The 26,694-nt window shown below is 43.4% G+C and overlaps 1 protein-coding gene across 6 annotated transcripts in view; it reads right to left on the bottom strand.

Annotated features, from left to right (window-relative positions):
• psd3l (pleckstrin and Sec7 domain containing 3, like) overlaps window positions 1–26,694 on the bottom strand; it is a 146,494-nt gene that overhangs the window by 67,680 nt on the left and 52,120 nt on the right. For 3 of the 6 annotated variants that reach the window (XM_056265554.1, XM_056265556.1, XM_056265558.1), the window contains 4 exons: window positions 23,001–23,189; window positions 13,782–13,862; window positions 5,099–5,211; window positions 3,887–3,945 (listed from right to left, as the gene is read on the bottom strand). In XM_056265554.1, coding sequence (XP_056121529.1) covers window positions 3,887–3,945; window positions 5,099–5,211; window positions 13,782–13,862; window positions 23,001–23,189 — 442 coding nt within the window. Of the gene's footprint in view, window positions 1–3,886; window positions 3,946–5,098; window positions 5,212–13,781; window positions 13,863–23,000; window positions 23,193–26,694 lie in introns of all 6 variants that reach the window. The other 3 variants (XM_056265552.1, XM_056265555.1, XM_056265557.1) reach the window with 1 other exon arrangement.

The raw sequence follows: 26,694 nt of genomic DNA, 5'->3' as shown, positions 1-26,694 counted from the left end.
CGCAGACGGTGTTTGTTGCACTGACTTTACTGTTCCTGCCAGCACCAGCCGAGTTTGTAGGTGGATGGCACTGACAAATGTTCAGACTGGCACGAGAAATCAAAGAGAGACACACAGGCTGCTTCCAAAAACACGACTCCACAAGATCTCGCACTGCGGTTTCATCACGACGGCGCGATCGCCTCGCGTCATCCATCACTCTAATAGCTATTGCTCTCTTTCTGTGCGATTCGGCATGGATCTGCAATGCACAGATCACAAAGTCAGCAAAGTCACTATGTTGCAAGGACAATAAATCATTCTTAAAAGAAACATTTGAGTCCTGCCCAGTCACCATATACCATACTCATAAATACAAGGCAAAGGGTTTAATTCTCATTACTGTAATGCAAGAAAGGGCTATCTCATATTTTATTTCATTCTGAATGAATCATGTTAGCATTTGTTATACTGAATGATATTTGTTACTAAAAAAACATTGTTCTCATAAAGGATGAGTCCCATTACGTTTTACAGTAAGTGTAATGAAATTGCATTATGGGAAAATGCAGTTAATTGTCCGGTCACAAACAATGCCCTAATAAAAAGAAATGAGTGCGGTTTTGTTTTCCTGTATTGACGTACACTGTTTTTTATTTTATGCTCATCACGGCTGCATTTATGGGATCAAGAATTACATCAAGAATATTGTGAAATATTATTACAATTTAATAATGCTGTTTTCTATGTGAATATATAGTAAAATGTCATTTATTCTGAGTTTTCAGCATCATTACTCCAGTCTTCAGTGTCACATAATCCTTCAGAAATCACTCTAATATGATGATCTGATGATGAAGAAACATTTCTGATTATTATCAATGTTGAAAACAGTTGTGCTGATTCATATTTTTCTGGAAACCATTCAAATAAACAATTTCTTTAGAAATTTTTCATAACAATGGAAATATCTTTACTATTTTTAATCAATTTTAATCATTCTTTGCTGAACAAAAGTATTAATTTAAAAACAAAAACTCTTACTGACTGCAGACTTTTGAATGGTAGTGTAATGCACCGTTGAAACAGGACGTTAGGTCGGGAAATACCAAAGAGGCTTCAGTCATGTCACCGCTGTTTGCCACTGGACACATGAGCACGAGTGAACAAACATCTGGATCTCTGGAGTCCATTCTGACAGCTTTCAGGAGTACAGTAAAGCTATGTTCACACCGCGAGCCTTAGCGCTCAGTCCTGATGAACTGCTCAGATCTGCATCAGCTTTGAGTTTGAACAGGTCACGTTCCCGGGAAAACAATAACAAGAGTGTGTGCAGCCCGCTGTCCTGCGGAAGCAAGCACTGAGCTGACTGAAGTCAGTCTTACGGGCTCACCTATAAGCTGATGTGCCGCAGAAGTCCACGAACACATGCGCAGGCTATGAGGAGGACTGAGCTGAGGATGAGGAGAAAGAGAGAGAGTTTTCACTGACTAACTTCACTGCCGTCTTCCTTATTAAACCAGTGACTAAAGAACTACCGGTGTGGCAAATCTTTGGAGTGACTCCCATGAGCGCAGAATTGTGATGAACGTTGCTCTAGAGTGATGTAAAATATCAGAATGGCTTCGTTCAGACTGCGGGTAAATGTGGCCCAAATCTGATTGTTCTGCTCTCATGTGACTCAGATCTGGTTTTGTCATGACAGTGGCCTCGTTTCACTGCAGGTCTTGATGCCCAATTCTCATTTGTTGCCTATATCTGATTTTTTTTACCGTCTGTTTAAACGTTATTTCAATTGTGACCCATATCCGAGTCATGTGATTACACTTGCCATACTATCTGAAACATCGCGCATGCTTAAAGGGGGTTCTTGCACAGATGGACGAACGCCAAATATGCTTGATGCTAGCTCTGCGATATATCTGCAAAGTTTGCCTGTGTATGTGCTTCAGTTACTGTGTGCGAGAGAGACCTCAGGACTGGCGGGAGCATATTGTGGCGGGCTTTAACGAGGAACAGTGGGTCCGAAATTTTAAGATGAGCAAGCCAACCTTTGATATGTTGTGTCAACGTGTGTCCACACTCCACTCCTACGGCGACATGACGTTTGGTCGGGCCGTCCGTCCCTTTGCAGATGCACGTCGGGGTTGCTCTCGTCATTAAACCGCGGAGACTAGCCTAATGCCTCAGAAAATCCGATCTGCCCATTTACATGAGTCGCAATGGCACATATCTGATTTATTTCCACATATGAATGAGCCCTGAAACCGATCTCGAAATATCCGAATGCATGCATTATTTAGCTGTTCACACGGTCAGAGAACACATGCGATCTGTGTCACATATGAGCAAAACATCAGAATAAGGTCACATTTCACTGACAGTGTAAACAAGGCACAAACTACGTGGAATCGGATCTTTTCAATCAGATTTGTGCAACTTCCGTATGTGGCACTAAATCCAATACAGGTCAGATGCTTTGCAATGTGACCGCAGTCTGAACAGTCATATTGGAAATCATGTGACTTTTGCGCCACTCTAGATCAAGATTCGCCACAGTTCTGCTCATGGGAGTCACTTCAAACATTTTACACACCCGACGTTATCAAAACACTTGCAAAAGGTAGTCAAGTGAAGGACAGTGAAGTGTCAGAACTCATAAGTAGTATAGTGAAAGCTCTACAAGCAAAACATTATAAACTTTTTCTCTCACCCTCGTCTTTGTGTTTTATATTGCCTGTGCATAGATTTGCTGGCTCCCGCGGCGGATCACCCTATGAATAAATGCGTAATCGCTCACTTTAATGTCCTCTGTGTTTGCTTCCGTATGACAGCGAGCTGCGTGACGCGTTTCATCGCTCTGGTCAGTCCAGGACCAGGATCTGTTCACACTGGAATCTGATATAGGCCACATTTAAAACAACAATGTGAAACAGCTATACAACAAAATAAGTTGTATACAACGAGCACTAAGACTCGCAGTGTGAACGCAGCCTCAAAGATCAGATCCCATGTGGTCTGAGAGAGAAGAAAATCAGATTTGGGGCATTTCTCCAGCAGTCTGAGCGCAATCTAATTGACCTTAAAGCTAAAAATGGTTCAACAAAATAAGTTTGTTTTATTTTATAACACAAATATCTTCTTTAATCTTAAACTTTATCTTTTTTAAGGTTTAATGGGCCCTGGACAGGCTTCGAGGAGATTCCCTGCTCCGTCTCATATAACCTGTGTGATGTGCACAACGCTTCCCTCCGCGAGCGCAGTCGTGTATGTGTGTGTGGGTGTCTGGCATACATCTCTGCACAGATCCGCGGCTGCGCAGCGTTCAGCTGCATTCACCCACATGACACCAAACCAAACAATGTTTGAAATGAATGCGTCTCGAGAAGTGCTGCGGCGTGGGCATCAGATCTCCACGGCACATGCGTCCTACTGAATGTGTCGAACCAACTCCAAGACACATGATCAAACTCCATGGAGACCAATGAGAGGAGCTATTCTTAGAGTACCCACAATGCACCTCACATTTCACTTAGGAAGTAGTGGGGGGTGCGAAACTTTCTCGTTCCTTCACTGTAGTTACCAATGGCACATACCCGAATCATTTCTTTTTGTTTTCTTCCTGTGGTTACAACCAGCTGCAGATTTGACAGGTTTCCCCTTCAATATCTGATCACAGATAATTAAATAAATCACAAAATCTGACATCCTTGATGCACTCTCCCCCAAAAGCTAATTTTGAGTAAATATAACACAGACATATCCTCCTCCAGTGGGATCTTTACATCCGCTGAGAAGGTCAAACGGCGTCTAGTTTCATGTGCTTGTGGCAAAGAGGGAACAAACTGTCACTTCTCATTTATCTGCTAATACGAGCAACCCTACCAGAGGGTCAGAGGTCACTTACATGGCCATGAAGGTCAGTGTTGAGCAGCATTAGCGCACAGGTAAGGCAATGAACTCCATCTGCAAGCATCAATGAAACATCATCAACACACTCACTCACAGGTCAAACAGACAGAACATTATTTTTATCATGACTTCTGATATCACACACACATATGCATCTCTGCATCAGGAGAAAATCTAACATCACTTCCATGGCAACAGTCTTAGCAACAAGGAGATGGTTTAGCTTTTTACCCATATACTGGTCATAGCGGTTACTAAGATGGTTGCTATGGAGGAAACGCAACACTGTGATACTGAATGAGTGATTAGACTCAATCATGCTTTATGGAGAATTAGTCAAGAGAGGATTTAAACTGATTTGACTTGTCGAACAGAAAACTAATGTTGTGCAAAACCACAATATTTCATATGGAGCGAATTCTATATGCCAAAACATTAAACACTGAAATAGTCCAGCTAGTTTCATGTATTTTGTGTTACTCCGCACTCTCTTTCTTCTCTCATAAGAAAGACAAAATATGTGGTCACACTTTAGTTTAGGGTCCAATTCTCACTGTTAACTATGACTTTAGCCTCAATAAACTCCTAATTACTGCTTATTAATAGTTAGTAAGGTAGTTGTTAAGTTTAGGTATTGGGTGGATTATGGGATGTATGATATGGTCATGCAGAATAAAGCATTAATATGTGCTTTATAAGTGCTAATAAACAGACAATATCCTAGTAATATGCATGATAATAAGCAACTAGTTAATAGAGAGAATTGGACCCTAAACTAAAGTGTTACCAAATATATGTATCACGATAATCTTAAAATACAGTTCATAACAATATATATCATAATATACACATTTTTATGGAAATGCAATAGAAGAAATTATCACAAATTTATACACAGATTTACTACAGTCATGAACGTTGAAATGAAACCGTTTATCAATATCTGTTTAACATTTTAACTGGAATAACACCCTCTCCTATTCTTGCATTATTCATTTCAACTCATATCAATATCCATTTATCTATTATTTGGCAGGTAGCCATGCAATAAGCAGCATAATGTACAGTCACAGTCAGTATAGTGAAATAAACTCCAGCTGGGTGATCAGGACACAAACACAAAGTGAACGTCTGCACCACATATTCTCATCCTGATTTGAAATACTAATCTTGTAAGTAGTGAGTGCATGAGGTGGACATGCAGTACCTTGTGCAGTGATGACGGTGGGGTTGCACTGGTAATACCGATTAGAGAAATGAATTAACACCCGCTCCCTCTCCTGAGTCTCGCCCATTAGTGAGAATGCTTTCAGAAAACATCTGCAACAGAAAAACAGCAATATAACATGACCATCACAAGACACACCAACATGATGCCCCAATCACAGCAGAAAACAGGAGCGATGTGTGTGGGCAGGAGCACACAAACAGATGAATGAGAAAGTTTGTGAACACTGGCTGATTATCTGAACTAACTCCTGACCTGTGATCCGGCACTGACCTAAAGTAACTTTATAACAATAATAAAAATAGACTTTTTTAAACAACACAATAATCTTCATCATTTTTTTTGTTGCCTACAGGGCTTGGAATTAACTTTTTTGCTCACCAGCCACCAGTGGTGGAGGAAGTACTGAATCTCAGTACTTAAGTAAAAGTACAAATAACCAGAGACATATTTACTTTAGTAAAAGTAGAAGTACCACAATGACAACCCTACTTAAGTAAAAAGTACCTGATTTTAAATGTACTTTAAGTATTACAAGTAAAAGTACTTGCATAACAATTTATTCTCTTAATGTCTATATTCTAATGATTAATAAAACAGTTCATTCTAACTCATTCAACCTAATACTAATATAATGATGTTCAATATGATGGAAAAGCAGTTATATTTTAAGTTTTTGTCACCATTTCTGAACAAGCTTGCAATTAGGCAATATACACATCAAGCTTACTATATACCCTTACTATATTCAGTATATATATATACATATATATAAACTAGGGCTGCAACGATTAGTCGACGTTGTCGACAATGTCGACAATAAAAATTTGTCGACAAATATCTTTGTTGTCGAGTAGTCGTTTGATCTCACGTGACCTAATGTAAGGGCCTGCAATCCCGCGATTTGACCGCTACGGCGCTGTAGCGCTAGAGTGTAGTGCAGCCCTTACAAATGCTATAGGCCTTTATCGCATTTCCTGGTTTGGAACGTTCGAAATCGCCAAGCAGTGTACTCGCACTTCCGGTGGTTAACAGATAAACTATGGCTGCCTCCTCTCGCCGGTGCTATTGCAGTGTACCGGGTTGTTCAACATCAAAACAAAGACATAACAGCCATACCTTAGCTTCCATGACTTCCCAAAAGACGAACACCTCCGCAAGGCTTGGGTGAGATTGATAAGGAGGGACGAAGGTCCTTCGTTTCAGAGAAGTCGGGGTAGTACGTTTGTGTGCACTGCAGCTTGCACTTTGACAAGGAAAGCATTTACGTCTCGAAAAGTGGGGGGAAGAGACTAAAATCCGGTACTACACCAAGCCGATTTTCGTGGAACAGCTGGGGGGAGACTCGTGTGGCTTCGCCAGTCAGTTTTCGATCGGGTTAATGCGCGTTTTGAAGTAACGTTAGTTGAAGAGTTTCAGAATAGCGACTCTGCTATAGGCATAAGATGAATGATTCAGATTTGTTTGGTTTCATTTTATTGCATTAAAACATGACACAGCATTTATTATTTATTTATATATATATATAGCATGACATATATACATCTATTATAAAAAATAAAACAAATTATGTGAAAATTAATACAATAACATAACATTTATACACTAAAAAAAATCAGACACTCATATTACATTTATATACATTTAATTTACAATTAAAACAATTAATTAATCGATTAAGTACAAGTGTGTGGGAACATTTGCGTGTGTGTATGTTTGTGTGTGCGTACGTGCGCACATGCATGTGGTGGTGGTGATGATTAGAGAGTAGGTATGTCCGTTCCATAAATAAAATCAGAAAGAGATCCCATTTGTGTGTGTGTGTGTGTGGTGGGGGGGATGTATGGAGTTACTTTAGTTTCAGGTACGTTTCCATATATGTGGCAAAATAAAATATATCAAGTTTACCTTTCATTTCACTGATCAGCGACTCGTCGAGCCAAATTCGCTCTACTGTGAGGTCACTTTGTGTGGATGTAATGAAATCACACCATTTTAAACCAGTTATGGCTAACTGGCCTTGCACTTGCCAGAAATACTTGTGATTTTTTTTTAGTTTGGCCTGACCACCAATAAACTTCACATGTGTAACCTGTTATACTGTTAACATCTGGGCATTTCACTTCAGCTAACCCAAAGGGTGGATTTGCAGTGAGATCATACACTTTGGCATCAGGGCTAGCACCGAGGTAAGGCGCATCAGGATTCACAACGAATCCAGAAGGAGCGACACTGACATTGCAACGGTCACTGTACTGTTGTAAAACTTCTGGCTCAAGGTCAATACCCCTTTTCATGGCAGGTGTTTGCCTTACCCCCTTTATGATCCTGGCTGCCAGAGCCTGACTAGATGACTCCCCTCTAACGCTACAAACTTCGCCGAATCTACTGGAAGTGAGGCGGGGCTGTCGGACTTCCTTCCACAAAGGATTCTCCGACTGCCCCCTTGTATTCTCTTCGATGATACTTGCACATTCACGGGTTAGTTCTAAACTCTGTATGTGATAAAACTGATGACAATTGGGGACAAAATGTAGATGCCGTTCTAATGTTAAGCCACTAATTAATGGAAGTTGTGGGAATGAGGGAGCTTCTGGATGCTTAATGATTTCTCGAGGTATTACTGGTGTGCACTGTGCACTGATAAGAAAGAACTGAACCTCGAGGGACTAGTAGAAATTTAGAGTCCACTAAAGTCAGTTCAGAGAGGCCGTATAAGAATTTGCAAATGCCAGGTTGTGGCTGATGGTTGCGTAGTTGGGCTCCAACTGACAACACCGTCGGGTCAGGAAGGGGTCCTAAAAACACAAGTAACAGAAACCATTCATCAGTTAATAACTGCCAATGATTTACAAGCGACAGTGTAGCTAATCTGATATAAAGAACTAACTGTATGTTCTCATTTAAAAATTGCTGATGTTATCGGACTTTCAGCAATAGTAATAATAATGAATAATCGGATTCAGGTTTAATCATAACATAGTACAGACATTATCTTAATTCCATAATGTGCTTAAACAACAATATTGCTGGCCATAAACTGAGAAAGTACACATCTGGTGTGTGATACCTCGAGTTGTCCTAGACGCGGCGCTAAGGATGTTTACGTTATATCTTCAACTAGTTGAAATGTTCCTCCTGTAAATATATTTCCCTTTCAAATGCGCATTCTGATTAATACATACATTTATTTCCAAACTAACCGGACGAAGTCCAGTGCTCGCCTTCTCATTAACAGCGTTTTTTTCTTACTGATATTTCATACTGAATTTACAATCCTAAACTTTGAATTTCATTGCAGCAAGAAAGCAGCATTGGTACATCAAATGTGTGTAAATACTTTACTAACCTAACACTAGATATTGTTGAAAACGAAAGTAAAAGCATGACGCACGCTCACTACCGGAAATGAGAGTCCAGTATCTTTATTAAAATCATTAAAAAAAAAAAAAAAATTCATTTATTTATTTAAACATATTAATGATGTAGCTAATTCACCCGCAGTTAGTTGGAATATTATTTTGTATTACTTGGATCTGCGCATCACTAAGGCACAGATGTGAATTTATAGCTTTTTTCCTTTTCTTTTCATCCTAAATGATGATGTAACTGCGGGCTGTTTACACCAGGGCACTTCATGTGTTTCTGTGATCTGATAGCTATATCCGATCGTGAAAAGACCAGGTGTAAATGCCCTCCGAAACGCACTCGAGACGGATTTAAATCCGATCGCTCAAACCGCTTCAGGAGGAGGTCTGGGCCGCTTAACAGACGAAAGTGGACAAGTGTAAATGCATCTGGTTGTTGAAACCACATTTGTAAATTGGACTTCTCCCAACAATGCTAAAAATAAACGTGTGAGAGCGTATTATAGTGATGAAGCTATGGCAACACGCATCGCCGCAGATGAGCAGCTCGAGCATCTATTCATCAAGCCAACAACGTGCAAACTATCGCAAATCAAAGTGAAAGTAGGTCACAGACGCTTAACCACTGATCTATATAATGTCATTCTATATAGATCAGTGCGCTTAACACACAATCATCTTCATTAAAAGTAAAGAAACAGAAATGATCTTACCAGTGCTGTCTCTCTTATTGCGGTCTTTGATTTTGAAATTAGCTGATGATCAATAAAATGCAGCTCATTATTGTTGCTTTCGGTGACGTGAACTGACGTGACGTTAAATCGATAGCGCGTTGTTTGAAGATCGGATTTATATCTGTTTTGCGAAAACATATTTATGTGACCAGGTGTAGGCTAAATAGCATCGTTTTGATAAATCAGATCAGTAAAAAAAACATGAAGTGACCAGGTGTAAACGGCCCCATTATGAGCTGTCTGTCAGCATCTGTATAATTTTCTGTTAATTAATTGCAAATTGTGGCATGTTGCAAAGCAGTCCCATCTCTTGTTTTTATGAATGACGTCATCGACTAGTCGACGTCGACTCGACTTTGATGTCATAACAGTCGACTTAAAAAAAATCTGAAGTCGTTCAACCCCTAATTCATCAGTGCTCACACACTGCAGCGTTGTGGTCACTATTTAGACGAGCACTGACGTGGGGTGAAATTTTCACGCATGTTTAAGAGCCATGGCTTATGTTAGATTAAAAACCTACAAGTTCCTTTGAGTTTGAAAAATCATGTACACAGTAATCATCAAAAAATCTCTTCTCCTGTCTCTTAAAATGAACACCCGCAGGATGATTTACAAATTTTCAGAGGCGTTTATTCAACTAGATGTTAACAAAAGCACATTGAAAATACATAACCGGAAGAATCGATACACTGCTTCGACGAGCACTTCCAGTAATCAATTCTGCCGTGATAAAAGTCTATAAGTAAATTACCGTAATTAAAACTTACCAGCGTAAGCGCGATACAGAGTAGATTTGACACTACTGCGTCCTAGCGCCTTTGGCTTTCGTACCACGAGTTCATCCGTGGGTTCGGGACGAATCCCCTGCATCAACACAAAAAGAAATTAAATTCAGTTGCAAGTCTGAGAGAGTATCAGTTTAATTCAGCACACAAGTCATATTGTAGGTGTACATCCTATGCAGGCAACCGCTGCTCTGCAAAATAGAAGGAAACAAATGTATACTGAAATGTGATGTGTGAGTAATTCTAGAATTGCATGTATGGCTATATCTGAGGGACCCAGACAAATCTTATATTACCATGTGAAGTGAACAATTCATATGGATGAGGTGTAGGATATGTATACACTGTGTAGAAACATCTACACCAGAATCAGTATTCCAACAGTGTGCACTTACAAACTTTAAAGACACAACTTGCATTAGACAAACTTACCTGTGTCCTTGGACGGTGCCATGATTGAAGCACACCGGTGCAGGACAGTGGGGTTGGCACAGTTTTCAGCCCCATGGTGCTGTAGTGAGCCGTTTGAAACAGGAGTCCAACCACATGGTTGCATAAAGCCATTCCAGCAGCACACGAGCAGGAGCATCCATTTAACTCCACAGGTCTAACGGCATGCAGCACAATCTAGAAATGGAGAACATATACTTGAGGGAAAGTTTGGATGTTTAGCCTACAGTAATTAGCATTTGTTTGACACTAGGAACATTATTGTAAAACTAGGTTGAACAAAATCAAGGCAACAGCCGAAAAAAAAAAAGGTACAGATCTGCAACAGCAGATAGGCTATATGGAACAACAAAAAAGAGCATCCGCAACAGCAGAAGAAACAAAAACATACTGAACAAATGCACCTGAACCTTTGTAGGTCTGAAACCATGCTCTATTCACTACACATTACAAGTTTGGGGTAATTTGGTAACGTTACTGTAGCACTGTCTGGATCCAAACTGTAAATCTGATGAAATCCATCAAGTGAAAGCAAAAAAGTCACATTGTTCGAATTATTCAAATAGGATACGCTGTATTTGAAGTGAACCTATCTAGCTAGTAACAAGCTGACGAATAGCTTACTAAACATAACAAGCTAGCGATAACTCGCCAACAGAACAGAATTCAAGCTACTTACCTCTATAATTGAAGACAAAATTCTCGTAGAAGAACTTGTATCCCTTCTCCAACTTGGATGATTCGCACCACATCGTCTTGGCCAACTTTTGGGAGATGCGAGAGCGAAGTTGTCCAGCGATTACAGGCAGCCATTTCGAACGCAATAACCGGAAGACGCAGTACACTGCTTCAGCTATTTTTGACGGCTACTTCCGGCGTTCTATCGTGATGCGATAAAGGCCTATTGCGGTAGAAGAGAAAACAGCGCGAATTATGACAGTGCAAACGAATCCGAACTAGCAAGGTTTAGGTTTGGGAAAGTTTCACAAAACTTCAAATCAAGAATGCTGTCGTGTGCAATTTTCACGGGAGCACAACATGCATGTTGGAGTGCAAGAGGAAACATCCCGGCAAAAGAGGAGCCGGTGAGAAGTGAGTGTTCTCCAGCTGGAGCTTAGCCTACTAACGTTAACCAGCGGTACATCTCTCTTTATTAGAGAATGCAATACTACTAATAATAGTAATAATATTATCAATAGTAATATAATTACAGTAATGTGATGACTTATTTTGTATAGAATAAAGCTTGATCGAGCTTAGGAGTCAGGGCTGTTTTTATTATTGTAACACTATTAGTATATTAGGTATTATTATAGTCTTATCACTTGCCTGTATTTTGTTCAATAATCATGAAGACTTACAAAACGAGATGTTATATCCTTCCTATGATATAGGAAGAATATCATGGCAGTTACTTTATCATACTATAAATTAAAAGGTGAATGAGAACGTCTCTGTCAGCTCAATTGTCATGTAAAAAAAGATTGTAATTTTATAATTATAATAATTGTTTGCAGATTAATATTTTACCATTCTTTGTGTCCTGAAGTAAATGTCCCTTTTTCTGTTTCAGTTCTAAGAAAAGCAGTGGGCCTATTAAACAATGCTTACAGAGCATTTGTGTGTGATTTGAGTTGGACCGAAATCTGAAAACTTAAAGAGAATGACCTGTTTAGTTGGCTCAAAGTTCATTAAAACAACTATTTCAAAAGCTGAAGTGATTTTCTTTTTTTATATTATAATTAGAATATGTATAACTCAATGTTTTAACTAATTGGAAAAGCTGAATAATCGTTCCAAACTTACTGATTAGTCTGCGAACTAATCGACGATTAGTCGATTAATCATTCTAATAATCGTTAGATTAATCGATTATCAAAATAATCGTTTGTTGCAGCCCTAATATAAACACACATATTATGTTAAAACGCTGTATATGACGGCGTTTGGCTGTAAACGCGATTCATTTATGGCGTAATTCTGAACCTCTTGGCTTGCCATACTAACCCTAACCAAACGTATAATACACACAAATCCACATCACTACTAAACCTACCAATGCGTTTCCTATGCATGTAAAAACTAATTTTTGTGTATAAATTGCACGATATACACATTGCGTGCTATAGAGACGCATTTAGTGTGACCGGGTTGATATATATATGGCAACCAAACTTCACTGGTGAGACAGAAACGTGCAATGAACTTTCTGATCAGGAAAAACTGATCAGAAAATGTAACAGAACGTTGTAGAAATGTAGTGGAGTAGAAAGTATAATAATTGCTGCAAAATGTAACGAAGTAAAAGTAAAAAGTATGCACTATTGATTCTACTTAAGTAAAGTACAGATACGTGAAAAATTTACTTAAGTAAAGTAACGAAGTATTTGTACTTCGTTACATTCCACCACTGCCAGCCACTGTGGCTACTGGTTTTCCAAAGTTACTGGCCACTCAGCATTTTCACTGGCCACAATTTTGACATACCCATAAGGAAAACCGGCCATATAGATATTTTAATATTATCTTATAATTTGGCAGCCGGTATATTAGGCTACTGTCGCTTTAAGACCTGACGCACGGATCCATTATACTGTTTTATATAGCCAACTCCGCTGCTGAAATACACACGCATTAGGCGGGTTGGCGGGTGTCAAGCCCTGGTTGCCTAGATGTTGATTGATGATCTTGAAACAGCAATGAAGATTTCAGCAAAAACAGCACATACTCCTTTCACAACTTTGAAACCTATGTTCTATAAATCACATTGCAGTATGACTTATCTTATATAACAGTATCTATCACAATATTGCATTTTTGCTGGAAATTGTATTAATCTATTACACAACTATTCATATTTTTGATATTACAAATTAAATTTTATGTGATTAGATTTTTTGGAGGACCAAGAGAGATATGTAATCAGTGACGTCATTGTGAGAAAAACTCATTTGTACTATTTAACACTTGAGTTAAAAACAAAAGACTGTAAACATTTAACCAGATGAGGCACATTTCTAGACATTGCAAACCAGCAGCGATATGGACCGTATGACTGCACATTAGTGGAGACGCTGCTTGGCAACTGTGACCAGCCTTCAGTTACAGCATCACTGCTCTTACACTACACTAGAAGCACTCACTTGTGACACACTTTGCATTTTACTGATGCATGGTATATAATGTTATCCCATCCAGCAATCCTAACATGGAAATATGTATTAAATAAAAGCCACTTCTAATGAGCTCCACTTTAACAGTGAAGCATGCAGTCAATCACACATCAGATGATGAATCACCCCCATGATGACAAGAGACGTACCTGAGCGATTGGTCCAATGTCTGGTCTGTAAACTCAAAGAATGTGAGGTACTCTTCTGCAACCATCTTGCTGAAGTCATTACTGTGGATGCAAACATAAGAAATATATTACATTACTACAGAGAAAACAAAAAAACATTAGCAACAATTCAACTGGACACAATAATAACACATCACATATTTTTATACTCACTGACTGTACGTCTGAAATATCAGTGACATAGAAATCAGATCTAGTAAAGTTCAGAGCTTTACACTACTAGCTTATGATGAGCAACCCTGAATAGACACTATTTTACCCTGACACACCTCTATAGTGGAGAGGTTTGCACAAGAGAAACCACAGCAGTGTAAGCAGATTACATAAACATGCATTCCCAGACGCACACGTAAATGAGTTTGACATTCAGGGTCCCCACACCTTTTGACCAATTTAAATATAGAGGCTACCAAGCATTGGTATTAATATATTCAGTCATGATGCTTAGTGTACCAATAACTTAAATGGGGGAGGGGGGGGGTGTATGTTTGTATGGCTTGTAGTTTGTATGGTAACTTGTTGCTGTTGGTAACCTGCATTTTAATCACTCTCCAATCCTCTACTAAAACACTTTAACTTTTAATTTACTGTGAAGTGCAAATTGTTGCGAATATACTGCACTTTTTCATAATTTTTGCGTTTCTACAGCACTCATGACTTGACTTGCTCATTTGATCTGACCACTGCTGCATCTCCCTTATACTGATATTAGAGCTCATGCTGTGGACAGTGATGGTCTACAGACACCAGGAGAGTGAGGCAGCAGGAGAGTAAGGCAGCAGGAGAGTGAGACAGCAGGACAGTCAGACAGCAGGAGAGTGAGGCAGCAGGAGAGTGAGACAGCAGGAGAGTGAGACAGCAGGAGAGTGAGACAGCAGGAGAGTGAGACAGCAAAAGAGTGAGGCAGCAGGACAGTCAGACAGCAGGAGAGTGAGGCAGCAGGAGAGTGAGGCAGCAGGAGAGTGAGACAGCAGGAGAGTGAGGCAGCAGGAGAGTAAGGCAGCAGGACAGTCAGACAGCAGGAGAGTGAGGCAGCAGGACAGTCAGACAGCAGGAGAGTGAGGCAGCAGGAGAGTAAGGCAGCAGGACAGTCAGACAGCAGGAGAGTAAGGCAGCAGGAGAGTAAGGCAGCAGGACAGTCAGACAGCAGGAGAGTAAGGCAGCAGGACAGTCAGACAGCAGGAGAGTGAGACAGCAGGAGAGTGAGGCAGCAGGAGAGTAAGGCAGCAGGACAGTCAGACAGCAGGAGAGTAAGGCAGCAGGAGAGTAAGGCAGCAGGACAGTCAGACAGCAGGAGAGTAAGGCAGCAGGACAGTCAGACAGCAGGAGAGTGAGACAGCAGGAGAGTGAGGCAGCAGGAGAGTGAGGCAGCAGGAGAGTAAGGCAGCAGGACAGTCAGACAGCAGGAGAGTGAGACAGCAGGAGAGTGAGGCAGCAGGAGAGTGAGACAGCAGGAGAGTAAGGCAGCAGGAGTAAGGCAGCAGGAGAGTGAGGCAGCAGGAGAGTGAGACAGCAGGACAGTCAGACAGCAGGAGAGTGAGACAGCAGGAGAGTGAGGCAGCAGGAGAGTGAGACAGCAGGAGAGTGAGACAGCAGGAGAGTGAGGCAGCAGGAGACTGAGACAGCAGGAGAGTGAGGCAGCAGGAGAGTAAGGCAGCAGGACAGTCAGACAGCAGGAGAGTGAGGCAGCAGGAGAGTAAGGCAGCAGGACAGTCAGACAGCAGGAGAGTGAGACAGCAGGAGAGTGAGACAGCAGGAGAGTGAGGCAGCAGGAGAGTAAGGCAGCAGGAGAGTGAGACAGCAGGACAGTCAGACAGCAGGAGAGTGAGGCAGCAGGACAGTCAGACAGCAGGAGAGTGAGGCAGCAGGACAGTCAGACAGCAGGAGAGTGAGGCAGCAGGAGAGTAAGGCAGCAGGACAGTCAGACAGCAGGAGAGTGAGGCAGCAGGAGAGTAAGGCAGCAGGACAGTCAGACAGCAGGAGAGTAAGGCAGCAGGACAGTCAGACAGCAGGAGAGTGAGACAGCAGGAGAGTGAGGCAGCAGGAGAGTGAGGCAGCAGGACAGTCAGACAGCAGGAGAGTGAGACAGCAGGAGAGTGAGGCAGCAGGACAGTCAGACAGCAGGACAGTCAGACAGCAGGAGAGTGAGACAGCAGGACAGTCAGACAGCAGGAGAGTGAGGCAGCAGGACAGTCAGACAGCAGGAGAGTGAGGCAGCAGGAGAGTAAGGCAGCAGGACAGTCAGACAGCAGGAGAGTAAGGCAGCAGGAGAGTAAGGCAGCAGGACAGTCAGACAGCAGGAGAGTAAGGCAGCAGGACAGTCAGACAGCAGGAGAGTGAGACAGCAGGAGAGTGAGGCAGCAGGAGAGTAAGGCAGCAGGACAGTCAGACAGCAGGAGAGTAAGGCAGCAGGAGAGTAAGGCAGCAGGACAGTCAGACAGCAGGAGAGTAAGGCAGCAGGACAGTCAGACAGCAGGAGAGTGAGACAGCAGGAGAGTGAGGCAGCAGGAGAGTGAGGCAGCAGGAGAGTAAGGCAGCAGGACAGTCAGACAGCAGGAGAGTGAGACAGCAGGAGAGTGAGGCAGCAGGAGAGTGAGACAGCAGGAGAGTAAGGCAGCAGGAGTAAGGCAGCAGGAGAGTGAGGCAGCAGGAGAGTGAGACAGCAGGACAGTCAGACAGCAGGAGAGTGAGACAGCAGGAGAGTGAGGCAGCAGGAGAGTGAGACAGCAGGAGAGTGAGACAGCAGGAGAGTGAGGCAGCAGGAGAGTGAGACAGCAGGAGAGTGAGGCAGCAGGAGAGTAAGGCAGCAGGACAGTCAGACAGCAGGAGAGTGAGGCAGCAGGAGAGTAAGGCAGCAGGACAGTCAGACAGCAGGAGAGTGAGACAGCAGGAGAGTGAGACAGCAGGAGAGTGAGGCAGCAGGAGAGTAAGGCAGCAGGAGAGTGAGACAGCAGGACAGTCAGACAGCAGGAGAGTGAGGCAGCAGGACAGTCAGACAGCAGGAGAGTGAGGCAGCAGGACAGTCAGACAGCAGGAGAGTGAGGCAGCAGGAGAGTAAGGCAGCAGGACAGTCAGACAGCAGGAGAGTGAGGCAGCAGGAGAGTAAGGCAGCAGGACAGTCAGACAGCAGGAGAGTAAGGCAGCAGGACAGTCAGACAGCAGGAGAGTGAGACAGCAGGAGAGTGAGGCAGCAGGAGAGTGAGGCAGCAGGACAGTCAGACAGCAGGAGAGTGAGACAGCAGGAGAGTGAGGCAGCAGGACAGTCAGACAGCAGGACAGTCAGACAGCAGGAGAGTGAGACAGCAGGACAGTCAGACAGCAGGAGAGTGAGGCAGCAGGACAGTCAGACAGCAGGAGAGTGAGGCAGCAGGACAGTCAGACAGCAGGAGAGTGAGGCAGCAGGAGAGTAAGGCAGCAGGACAGTCAGACAGCAGGAGAGTGAGGCAGCAGGAGAGTAAGGAAGCAGGACAGTCAGACAGCAGGAGAGTAAGGCAGCAGGACAGTCAGACAGCAGGAGAGTGAGACAGCAGGAGAGTGAGGCAGCAGGAGAGTGAGGCAGCAGGACAGTCAGACAGCAGGAGAGTGAGACAGCAGGAGAGTGAGGCAGCAGGACAGTCAGACAGCAGGAGAGTGAGACAGCAGGAGAGTGAGGCAGCAGGACAGTCAGACAGCAGGAGAGTGAGACAGCAGGAGAGTGAGGCAGCAGGACAGTCAGACAGCAGGAGAGTGAGACAGCAGGAGAGTGAGGCAGCAGGAGAGTGAGGCAGCAGGAGAGTAAGGCAGCAGGACAGTCAGACAGCAGGAGAGTGAGGCAGCAGGAGAGTAAGGCAGCAGGACAGTCAGACAGCAGGAGAGTGAGACAGCAGGAGAGTGAGACAGCAGGAGAGTGAGGCAGCAGGAGAGTAAGGCAGCAGGACAGTCAGACAGCAGGAGAGTGAGGCAGCAGGACAGTCAGACAGCAGGAGAGTGAGGCAGCAGGAGAGTAAGGCAGCAGGACAGTCAGACAGCAGGAGAGTGAGGCAGCAGGAGAGTAAGGCAGCAGGACAGTCAGACAGCAGGAGAGTAAGGCAGCAGGACAGTCAGACAGCAGGAGAGTGAGACAGCAGGAGAGTGAGGCAGCAGGACAGTCAGACAGCAGGAGAGTGAGACAGCAGGAGAGTGAGGCAGCAGGACAGTCAGACAGCAGGAGAGTGAGACAGCAGGAGAGTGAGGCAGCAGGAGAGTGAGGCAGCAGGAGAGTGAGACAGCAGGAGAGTGAGACAGCAGGAGAGTGAGGCAGCAGGAGAGTGAGGCAGCAGCAGGAGAGTGAGGCAGCAGGAGAGTAAGGCAGCAGGAGAGTGAGACAGCAGGAGAGTGAGACAGCAGGAGAGTAAGGCAGCAGGAGAGTGAGACAGCAGGAGAGTAAGGCAGCAGGAGAGTAAGGCAGCAGGAGAGTGAGACAGCAGGACAGTCAGACAGCAGGAGAGTGAGACAGCAGGAGAGTGAGACAGCAGGAGAGTGAGACAGCAGGAGAGTGAGACAGCAGGAGAGTGAGACAGCAGGAGATTGAGACAGCAGGAGAGTGAGACAGAATGAGATCATGCTGTGGACAGTGATGGTCTATAGACAGCAGGAGAGTGAGACAGAATGAGATCATGCTGTGGACAGTGATGGTCTACAGACAGCAGGAGAGTGAGACAGCAGGAGAGTGAGGCAGCAGGAGAGTGAGACAGCGGGAGAGTGAGACAGCAGGAGAGTGAGGCAGCAGGAGAGTGAGACAGCAGGAGAGTGAGACAGCAGGAGAGTAAGGCAGCAGGACAGTCAGACAGCAGGAGAGTGAGGCAGCAGGAGAGTCAGACAGCAGGAGAGTGAGACAGCAGGAGAGTGAGACAGCAGGACAGTCAGACAGCAGGAGAGTGAGGCAGCAGGAGAGTGAGACAGCGGGAGAGTGAGACAGCAGGAGAGTGAGACAGCAGGAGAGTGAGGCAGCAGGAGAGTCAGACAGCAGGAGAGTGAGACAGCAGGAGAGTTAGACAGCAGGACAGTCAGACAGCAGAAGAGTGAGGCAGCAGGAGAGTGAGGCAGCAGGAGAGTGAGGCAGCAGGAGAGTGAGGCAGCAGGAGAGTGAGACAGCAGGAGAGTGAGACAGCAGGAGAGTAAGGCAGCAGGACAGTAAGGCAGCAGGAGAGTGAGACAGCAGGAGAGTAAGGCAGCAGGAGAGTGAGACAGCAGGGGAGTGAGACAGCAGGAGAGTGAGACAGCAGGAGAGTGAGGCAGCAGGAGAGTGAGGCAGCAGGAGAGTGAGGCAGCAGGAGAGTGAGACAGCAGGACAGTCAGGCAGCAGGAGCGTAAGGCAGCAGGAGAGTGAGGCAGCAGGAGAGTGAGACAGCAGGAGAGTGAGACAGCAGGACAGTCAGACAGCAGGAGAGTGAGACAGCAGGAGAGTAAGGCACCAGGACAGTCAGACAGCAGGAGAGTGAGACAGCAGGAGAGTAAGGCAGCAGGACAGTCAGACAGCAGGAGAGTGAGGCAGCAGGAGAGTGAGGCAGCAGGACAGTCAGACAGCAGGAGAGTGAGGCAGCAGGACAGTCAGACAGCAGGAGAGTGAGGCAGCAGGAGAGTGAGGCACCAGGACAGTCAGACAGCAGGAGAGTGAGACAGCAGGAGATTGAGACAGCAGGAGATTGAGACAGCAGGAGAGTGAGACAGAATGAGATCATGCTGTGGACAGTGATGGTCTACAGACAGCAGGAGAGTGAGACAGCAGGAGAGTGAGACAGAATGAGATCATGCTGTGGACAGTGATGGTCTACAGACAGCAGGAGAGTGAGACAGGATGAGCTTATGCTATGGACAGTGATGGTCTACAGACAGCAGGAGAGTGAGACAGAATGAGATCATGCTGTGGACAGTGATGGTCTACAGACAGCAGGAGAGTGAGACAGCAGGAGAGTGAGGCAGCAGGAGAGTGAGACAGCAGGAGAGTGAGGCAGCAGGAGAGTGAGGCAGCAGGAGAGTGAGACAGCAGGAGAGTGAGACAGCAGGAGAGTGAGGCAGCAGGAGAGTGAGACAGCAGGAGAGTGAGGCAGCAGGAGAGTGAGACAGCAGGCAGCAGGAGAGTGAGACAGCAGGAGAGTGAGACAGCAGGAGAGTGAGGCAGCAGGAGAGTGAGACAGCAGGAGAGTGAGGCAGCAGGAGAGTGAGACAGCAGGAGAGTGAGGCAGCAGGACAGTCAGACAGCAGGAGAGTGAGACAGCAGGAGAGTGAGACAGCAGGAGAGTGAGACAGAATGAGATCATGCTGTGGACAGTGATGGTCTACAGACAGCAGGAGAGTGAGACAGCAGGGGAGTGAGACAGAAGGAGAGTGAGACAGCAGGAGAGTGAGACAGAATGAGATCATGCTGTGGACAGTGATGGTCTACAGACAGCAGGAGAGTGAGACAGAATGAGATCATGCTGTGGACAGTGATGGTCTACAGACAGCAGGAGAGTGAGACAGCAGGAGAGTGAGGCAGCAGGAGAGTGAGACAGCAGGAGAGTGAGACAGAATGAGATCATGCTGTGGACAGTGATGGTCTACAGACAGCAGGAGAGTGAGACAGAATGAGATCATGCTGGGGGACAGTGATGGTCTACAGACAGCAGGAAAGTGAGGCAGCACGAGAGTGAGACAGAAGGAGAGTGAGACAGCAGGAGAGTCAGACAGCAGGAGAGTGAGACAGCAGGAGAGTGAGACAGAAGGAGAGTGAGACAGAATGAGATCATGCTGGGGGACAGTGATGGTCTACAGACAGTAGGAGAGTGAGGCAGCAGGAGATTGAGACAGCAGGAGATTGAGACAGCAGGAGAGTGAGACAGCAGGAGAGTGAGACAGCGGGAGAGTGAGACAGCAGGAGAGTGAGGCAGCAGGAGAGTGAGACAGCAGGAGAGTGAGACAGCAGGAGATTGAGACAGCAGGAGAGTGAGACAGAATGAGATCATGCTGTGGACAGTGATGGTCTACAGACAGCAGGAGAGTGAGGCAGCAGGAGAGTGAGACAGCGGGAGAGTGAGACAGCAGGAGAGTGAGGCAGCAGGAGAGTGAGACAGCAGGAGAGTCAGACAGCAGGAGAGTGAGACAGCAGGAGAGTCAGACAGCAGGAGAGTGAGACAGCAGGAGAGTGAGACAGAAGGAGAGTGAGACAGAATGAGATCATGCTGTGGACAGTGATGGTCTACAGACAGCAGGAGAGTGAGACAGCAGGGGAGTGAGACAGAAGGAGAGTGAGACAGCAGGAGAGTGAGACAGCAGGAGAGTGAGACAGCAGGAGAGTGAGACAGAAGGAGAGTGAGACAGAATGAGATCATGCTGTGGACAGTGATGGTCTACAGACAGCAGGAGAGTGAGACAGCAGGGGAGTGAGACAGAAGGAGAGTGAGACAGCAGGAGAGTGAGACAGCAGGAGAGTGAGACAGAAGGAGAGTGAGACAGAATGAGATCATGCTGTGGACAGTGATGGTCTACAGACAGCAGGAGAGTGAGACAGCAGGAGAGTGAGAAAGGATGAGAGTGAGACAGCAGGAGAGTGAGACAGCAGGAGAGTGAGACAGAAGGAGAGTGAGACCGAATGAGATCATGCTGTGGACAGTGATGGTCTACAGACAGCAGGAGAGTGAGACAGCAGGAGAGTGAGACAGGATGAGAGTGAGACAGCTGTGGAGGCGATGCTAGAGAGCACACTGGAGTAATGATGCTCTCCTCTGGAGGACCGTGTCTGGCACTGAGAGTGCTTATGAATATGGATGAGTGCCTGTATGTTCAAATCTGTGTGAGAATGTGAGGGCTGAGGGCCGTTCTTTAAGAGGACTGAGGGTGTTTAACTGCTCCAGTGCAGTCACTGACCTGAGCTCACACACACATCTGACAGAACCATATCTGAGAAAACACTGAGCACAGTTTACCGCAGTAAACTGGAAGATGACTTAAATTAAGCTGTTTTGAATGCTCTTATACAGGCTATGCAGTGTATGAATCCCATTATAATCAGCTTGTAGTTACAAGATCTTTGTTAAGAAAATATAAATACAGTGTCAGATTTGTTTTAAAGGCATGGACAGAGCTGTGCCAGTTTAAAAATCAAGTGGGAATACAGTGAATTGGGTTTACACATGCACAACTGGACCCACCTCTGACATTAAATTCACAGCATTTATATATATAGCTCTTTTCAAAGCAGTTTTACAGAGTAATACTGCAGTAATGAGGGCTTCAATTCTGTAAAAAAAATGAAGCCTTAATGTATTTTTCGGTAAACCCCAAGTGAGCAAGTCAAAGTCTTGACTGTGCCAAGGAATGAAAAACTACAGGCGTCTGAAGTGTAAATGTACGCCAAAACAATTTGATTGAAACATTCATGCACCACTTTTTACGCAAACTTTGGAATTTATTTTTTACAAATCTGGCATAAATATGTGGACTGTGTGCCTACACACTCTTTTAGTGTGAGCAAATTGATGACCTGGGAATGCTTTTAAACATGCAATTATTTTATTTTTTTAGTTATGCTTTTGGCCTTTCTGTGCCTTTATTGGATAGGACAGTAGAGATGTTGACAGGAAAGCGTGGGGTAGAGAGAGAGGGGAACAGGATTGGTAAAGGACCTCGAGCTGGGAATTGACCTCGGTTCGCCGGAGTCGCGCTATATCGGTACGCTAACCTCACGAGGCTAGCCATGCTACGTTTTAATGCTGCAAGTGCAACAGCAAGCGTTGCCTGGCTCATGGTAATTCCTTTTTGAATTGTGCTCTAAACTGCAGAAATCATGCTCTGGTTGCAAATAAAACATATTTACCTTAATAACAATTAATATGTGATGTGCCCTTAACTAAGAAGATGGCTTAGCAACATAAGGTACATGCCGGACTCGTTCAGTGGTTAAACGGTCGATGAGTTGGTTTCTGCAGTGGCTTTATCAGAGAGAATTCATAGAGAACATGGTGAAGTGATACAGAAGTGTAATGTGGTCAACAAACCCCAATCTACCTGCCAACCAATCAGACTCAAAGCAAGCATCTACATGCATTTCTGCAGGTTGTCGTTCTTGGGATTCAAGTTAGAGGCTAATGATTTCATATTCCTCTGGTTTGTGGTTATAAAACGGGTATCCAATCAAAAAAAGGAGGAAAACCCCGAACTGAATGTATGTCTGAAAGCACTCACTTCTTGCCCAGGTGTTTGGCCACATCGGAGCGCCGGAAGCCCTCGAGGTGGTAGAGCCGTCGGGCCAGACGCCGCGCCGCTTCATGGTCACTCCGGCTGCCATTGTGGAGAACATCTGAGTCCTTAAGAAAGTCCACAGCGTCCATGTCTGAGTCCCAGTCCGACAGCACGTCCTTCAGCCCTGCATCGCTGCTACAACACACAATCGCACATTACACCGGTACAATCACACATCAACCGGCTAGTCAGTTAGGAAAAATAAAAAACGTTTTTTTCTTCTAAGTTTTAGGCCTTGTCCACACTAATACGTTTCCGTTTGAAAAGTCATCTTTTGCTCTGCGTTTTGGCCTTCCGTCCACACTGAGAACACGCGTTTATATTCATGAAAACGAAGCTTTTTGACAACGCCCTTCAAAGTGGATAAATTTGAAAACGCTGTTTTAGCATTGTAGTGTGGACTGTCAAAACGGACGCATTTAAAAACGATAACAGAAGTTTAGTCATGTGATGGATATTGTACCAATATTCATGTTTATTGTGCCTGGTATGTGCTATTCACTTTCATACAGTTGCTAAAATACGGTACTTTGTACTCTTCATATCAAAGATGACAGACCGTGTGAACGCAGTTAATCATGCAGACTGGCACTCTCATTGGTTTGTTAAGCCACACTTTTATTTACCCTTTTTCTTTCTTTTTTGAGTCTTTTCTGGATATTATTATTCAAGATGATTTTGTCTTTTGCTTTGCTTTGTTGTTATGTTGTCTTGAAACTCATAAAGTATATAAAAAAATAAAAAACATCTCAATCGGTTCATCCACTGAACTCTGTCGACGACTTTTGAGGAAGCATCTGATATCTCGAACGGTAACAGACATATCTGAAATCTCAGTGTCTAGACCGCATCATCGGACGCATTTCATGTCAACACAGGCCTCTGCCAATAGAGACGGCAGCCGAAACTCATGTTACCAGCACCATTACCCGCGGCCCTCCCACATCAATGATCTCAGAGTCCAATCTGTGTTATTCTGTTCGGGCCATGCAGACAAACACTAGCTGTGTCATGAGGACAGTATCTGAAGCAGGTGATGCTCATTCACACGAGACGTGACACCGAGATGCACTGAGGAGGTTCACTGAATAACATGAATGACCATGAAAACTTGAATTAAATAGTATTGCTCACTGAGGTTGGTTTCTGAAGAGCTTGTTTGTAATTCATTTCATCTGATATTTACTGTATTACAGTATCAGCTATCCTCAAGGGCTCAGCACAGTGTAACAGTGCCATCTGTTGAGTGCCTGAACAAATGACAGCAGAAAGGAAAAGAGTAGACGTTCCTGATGTACTGTAGGAGATGTGTGTCCGCTCGCTGGCTCAGAGGCAGTTAGGCAACCGGTTCTTCTGCTCCGGGGATCTGATTGGACAAGAGTGCTGTCACTTCTTCTTCACTGTATAAACAGTGACACAGAAACAAATAGAAACTACACTACTATCTGTTTCCCTAGTTTAGAAACATGTCCACAGTAAATTATGCTAATTGTAAAAACTAAGATATAAAAAAAAAACCTACTTTATTTTTACAGTTGTCCATGATTTCGGTTTGAAACTTTATAAGCTTTTGTAGTCTGACTGTTAGGGATTTAACATTAAAAATGATTTAGGACTAATACTGCACAGATGATGTAACATACATTACAGAATTAGAAAATAAGATCATTAGAACTTTTGGTAACACTTTATTTTAAGGTGCTTGTAATAAGCAGTAATTAACAGTTAATAAGACACTTATAAGACCTTATAAGATGCATAAGCATTAACTACTTCATATAAGGGTTAATTAAAGGTCCAGGCCCTGAAGAGATCAGGGAAACTACTCCCTCTTGGGAAGGTCAATTTTTTAGGGCCTGGGAGTTTGTGTTACCATTTATGTTTGTTCGGCTGTTCTAAAAGTGCAATGTATTGATACTTGAGAAATTTATTATTTAATTTAATTTATTTATTATCATTAGTTAATGCTTATATGCATCTTATATGCATTTTATAAGGTCTTATAAGTGTCTTATTAACTGTTAATTACTGCTAATTACAAGCACCTTAAAATAAAGTGTTACCGAACTTTTTAATTATTGAAAATACTGGGCATATCAATATGGCAAACATGCATAAAAATAGACAATAACAGAATTTAAATTTACCTTCATGATATATATCCTACAAAACAAAATGATATTAGTATGAGTGCAGAGATTGCGCAGTGCAGTTTATGAATGTGACGAATAACTCAAGATCTGAGACACTTGCACGAGACTTTGAGACACATTAATGCCATCTAAACTAATCCAGAAAATACTTTTTAAAGACATTTTACCATTTAAACATCATGTGTGAACTGATGAAACACTTGTAATTGTTAGAAATCAATTTACAGAGACTGTAACATTAGTGTGAAAGCGTCTTATGCAACAGAGACACTAGGCTATATCTGCACATCTGTTTGTGGCTGAACTCGTTTCTCAATTTCACTTCCTGAAGCCAATTATTTCTTCAATATGCAACAAATATGCTAATACTGTCTTCAGAAACACAAATTATTCATAATAGCACATAAGTACATGTGAAATACAGTCTAAATACTGTAATCAAAAACACATTAAATGTATTCAGCCTTCAAGTGTTTCTCAATGAAGTCAACATTGCCTCAAGTATTTTTCTTCCTTTAGTCACTATAGTTATTTGATTAATATTTGTCATAATTAACAGCACCAGGTCTATTTAGACAACATTTATTACACTGCTAGTTAATTGTGTTTTTGATATCAACCAAGACCTTTTTGTCCTACCGGTTTACATTTACAAAACCTGTGTGTACAGTAACATGAGTTTGTCGCCAATCAATCACTAATATTTTGGTCACACTGATCTATTGGCCAACACTAATCTGATTATCTTTATCAATTCAGGACGTATCTTGCCACACTTTTATTCAAAAGCCATCATTCTGTAACAGTACAGACATTTACATTTACTGAAATGACAAAATTATTATTTTTTATACATTGGGGTCCATAGAAAACTAATATTAACAGTGACACACAACTATTAGCATTAAGGGTTCAGTATCACATCCTACTGGACATACACTCAAAAAACAAGGAGGATATAATCGATAAAGGCACTAAACTCCAGTCTGCCGTTATTAGCGTCTAGGATGTGTTTGCCCTCTTCAGCATTAAGTTCAGGAATGCAAATAGCTAATAATCAAGCATTTGCATAAAGGCAATTCCCTCCAGGGTAACCAGTTATTGTGGAGCCGATACTAGTAGAGTTAGACACAAATACAGCGCTGAGACGAGTGACTGATGAGACTGAGATCAAACCTTCTGTTTATTTACACTTATCCAAAATAACGCTAAAATAGTGAATAATAGTGGACCCAGGTTCAACTGCGATCACATGTCTTCTCTTTTCTCTCTTACACTATGGCTTTACAATAGAGGTAGAAAAACTCGACAAAGGCAAACTATTTATGCATTTAAAATGCCTTTCTCTTGTTATTGTTATAAATATATTTCCATAATGTTGCCAGGTAGTTACACAAGCTACACAATATTGCCCAGACATGATACAAGCAGTATTTTATTTAAATCTTTAAAAAGAAGTTTATGCTGTGTATTAAGTTATGTTT

Source organism: Rhinichthys klamathensis, unplaced genomic scaffold, assembly GCF_029890125.1.
Source record: "Rhinichthys klamathensis goyatoka isolate OS25496 unplaced genomic scaffold, OSU_Roscu_1.1 h1tg000236l_1, whole genome shotgun sequence".
Lineage (NCBI taxonomy): Eukaryota > Metazoa > Chordata > Actinopteri > Cypriniformes > Leuciscidae > Rhinichthys > Rhinichthys klamathensis.
The sequence above is the reverse complement of the archived record's forward strand: the minus strand, read 5'-3'. Positions and strand labels throughout refer to the sequence as shown.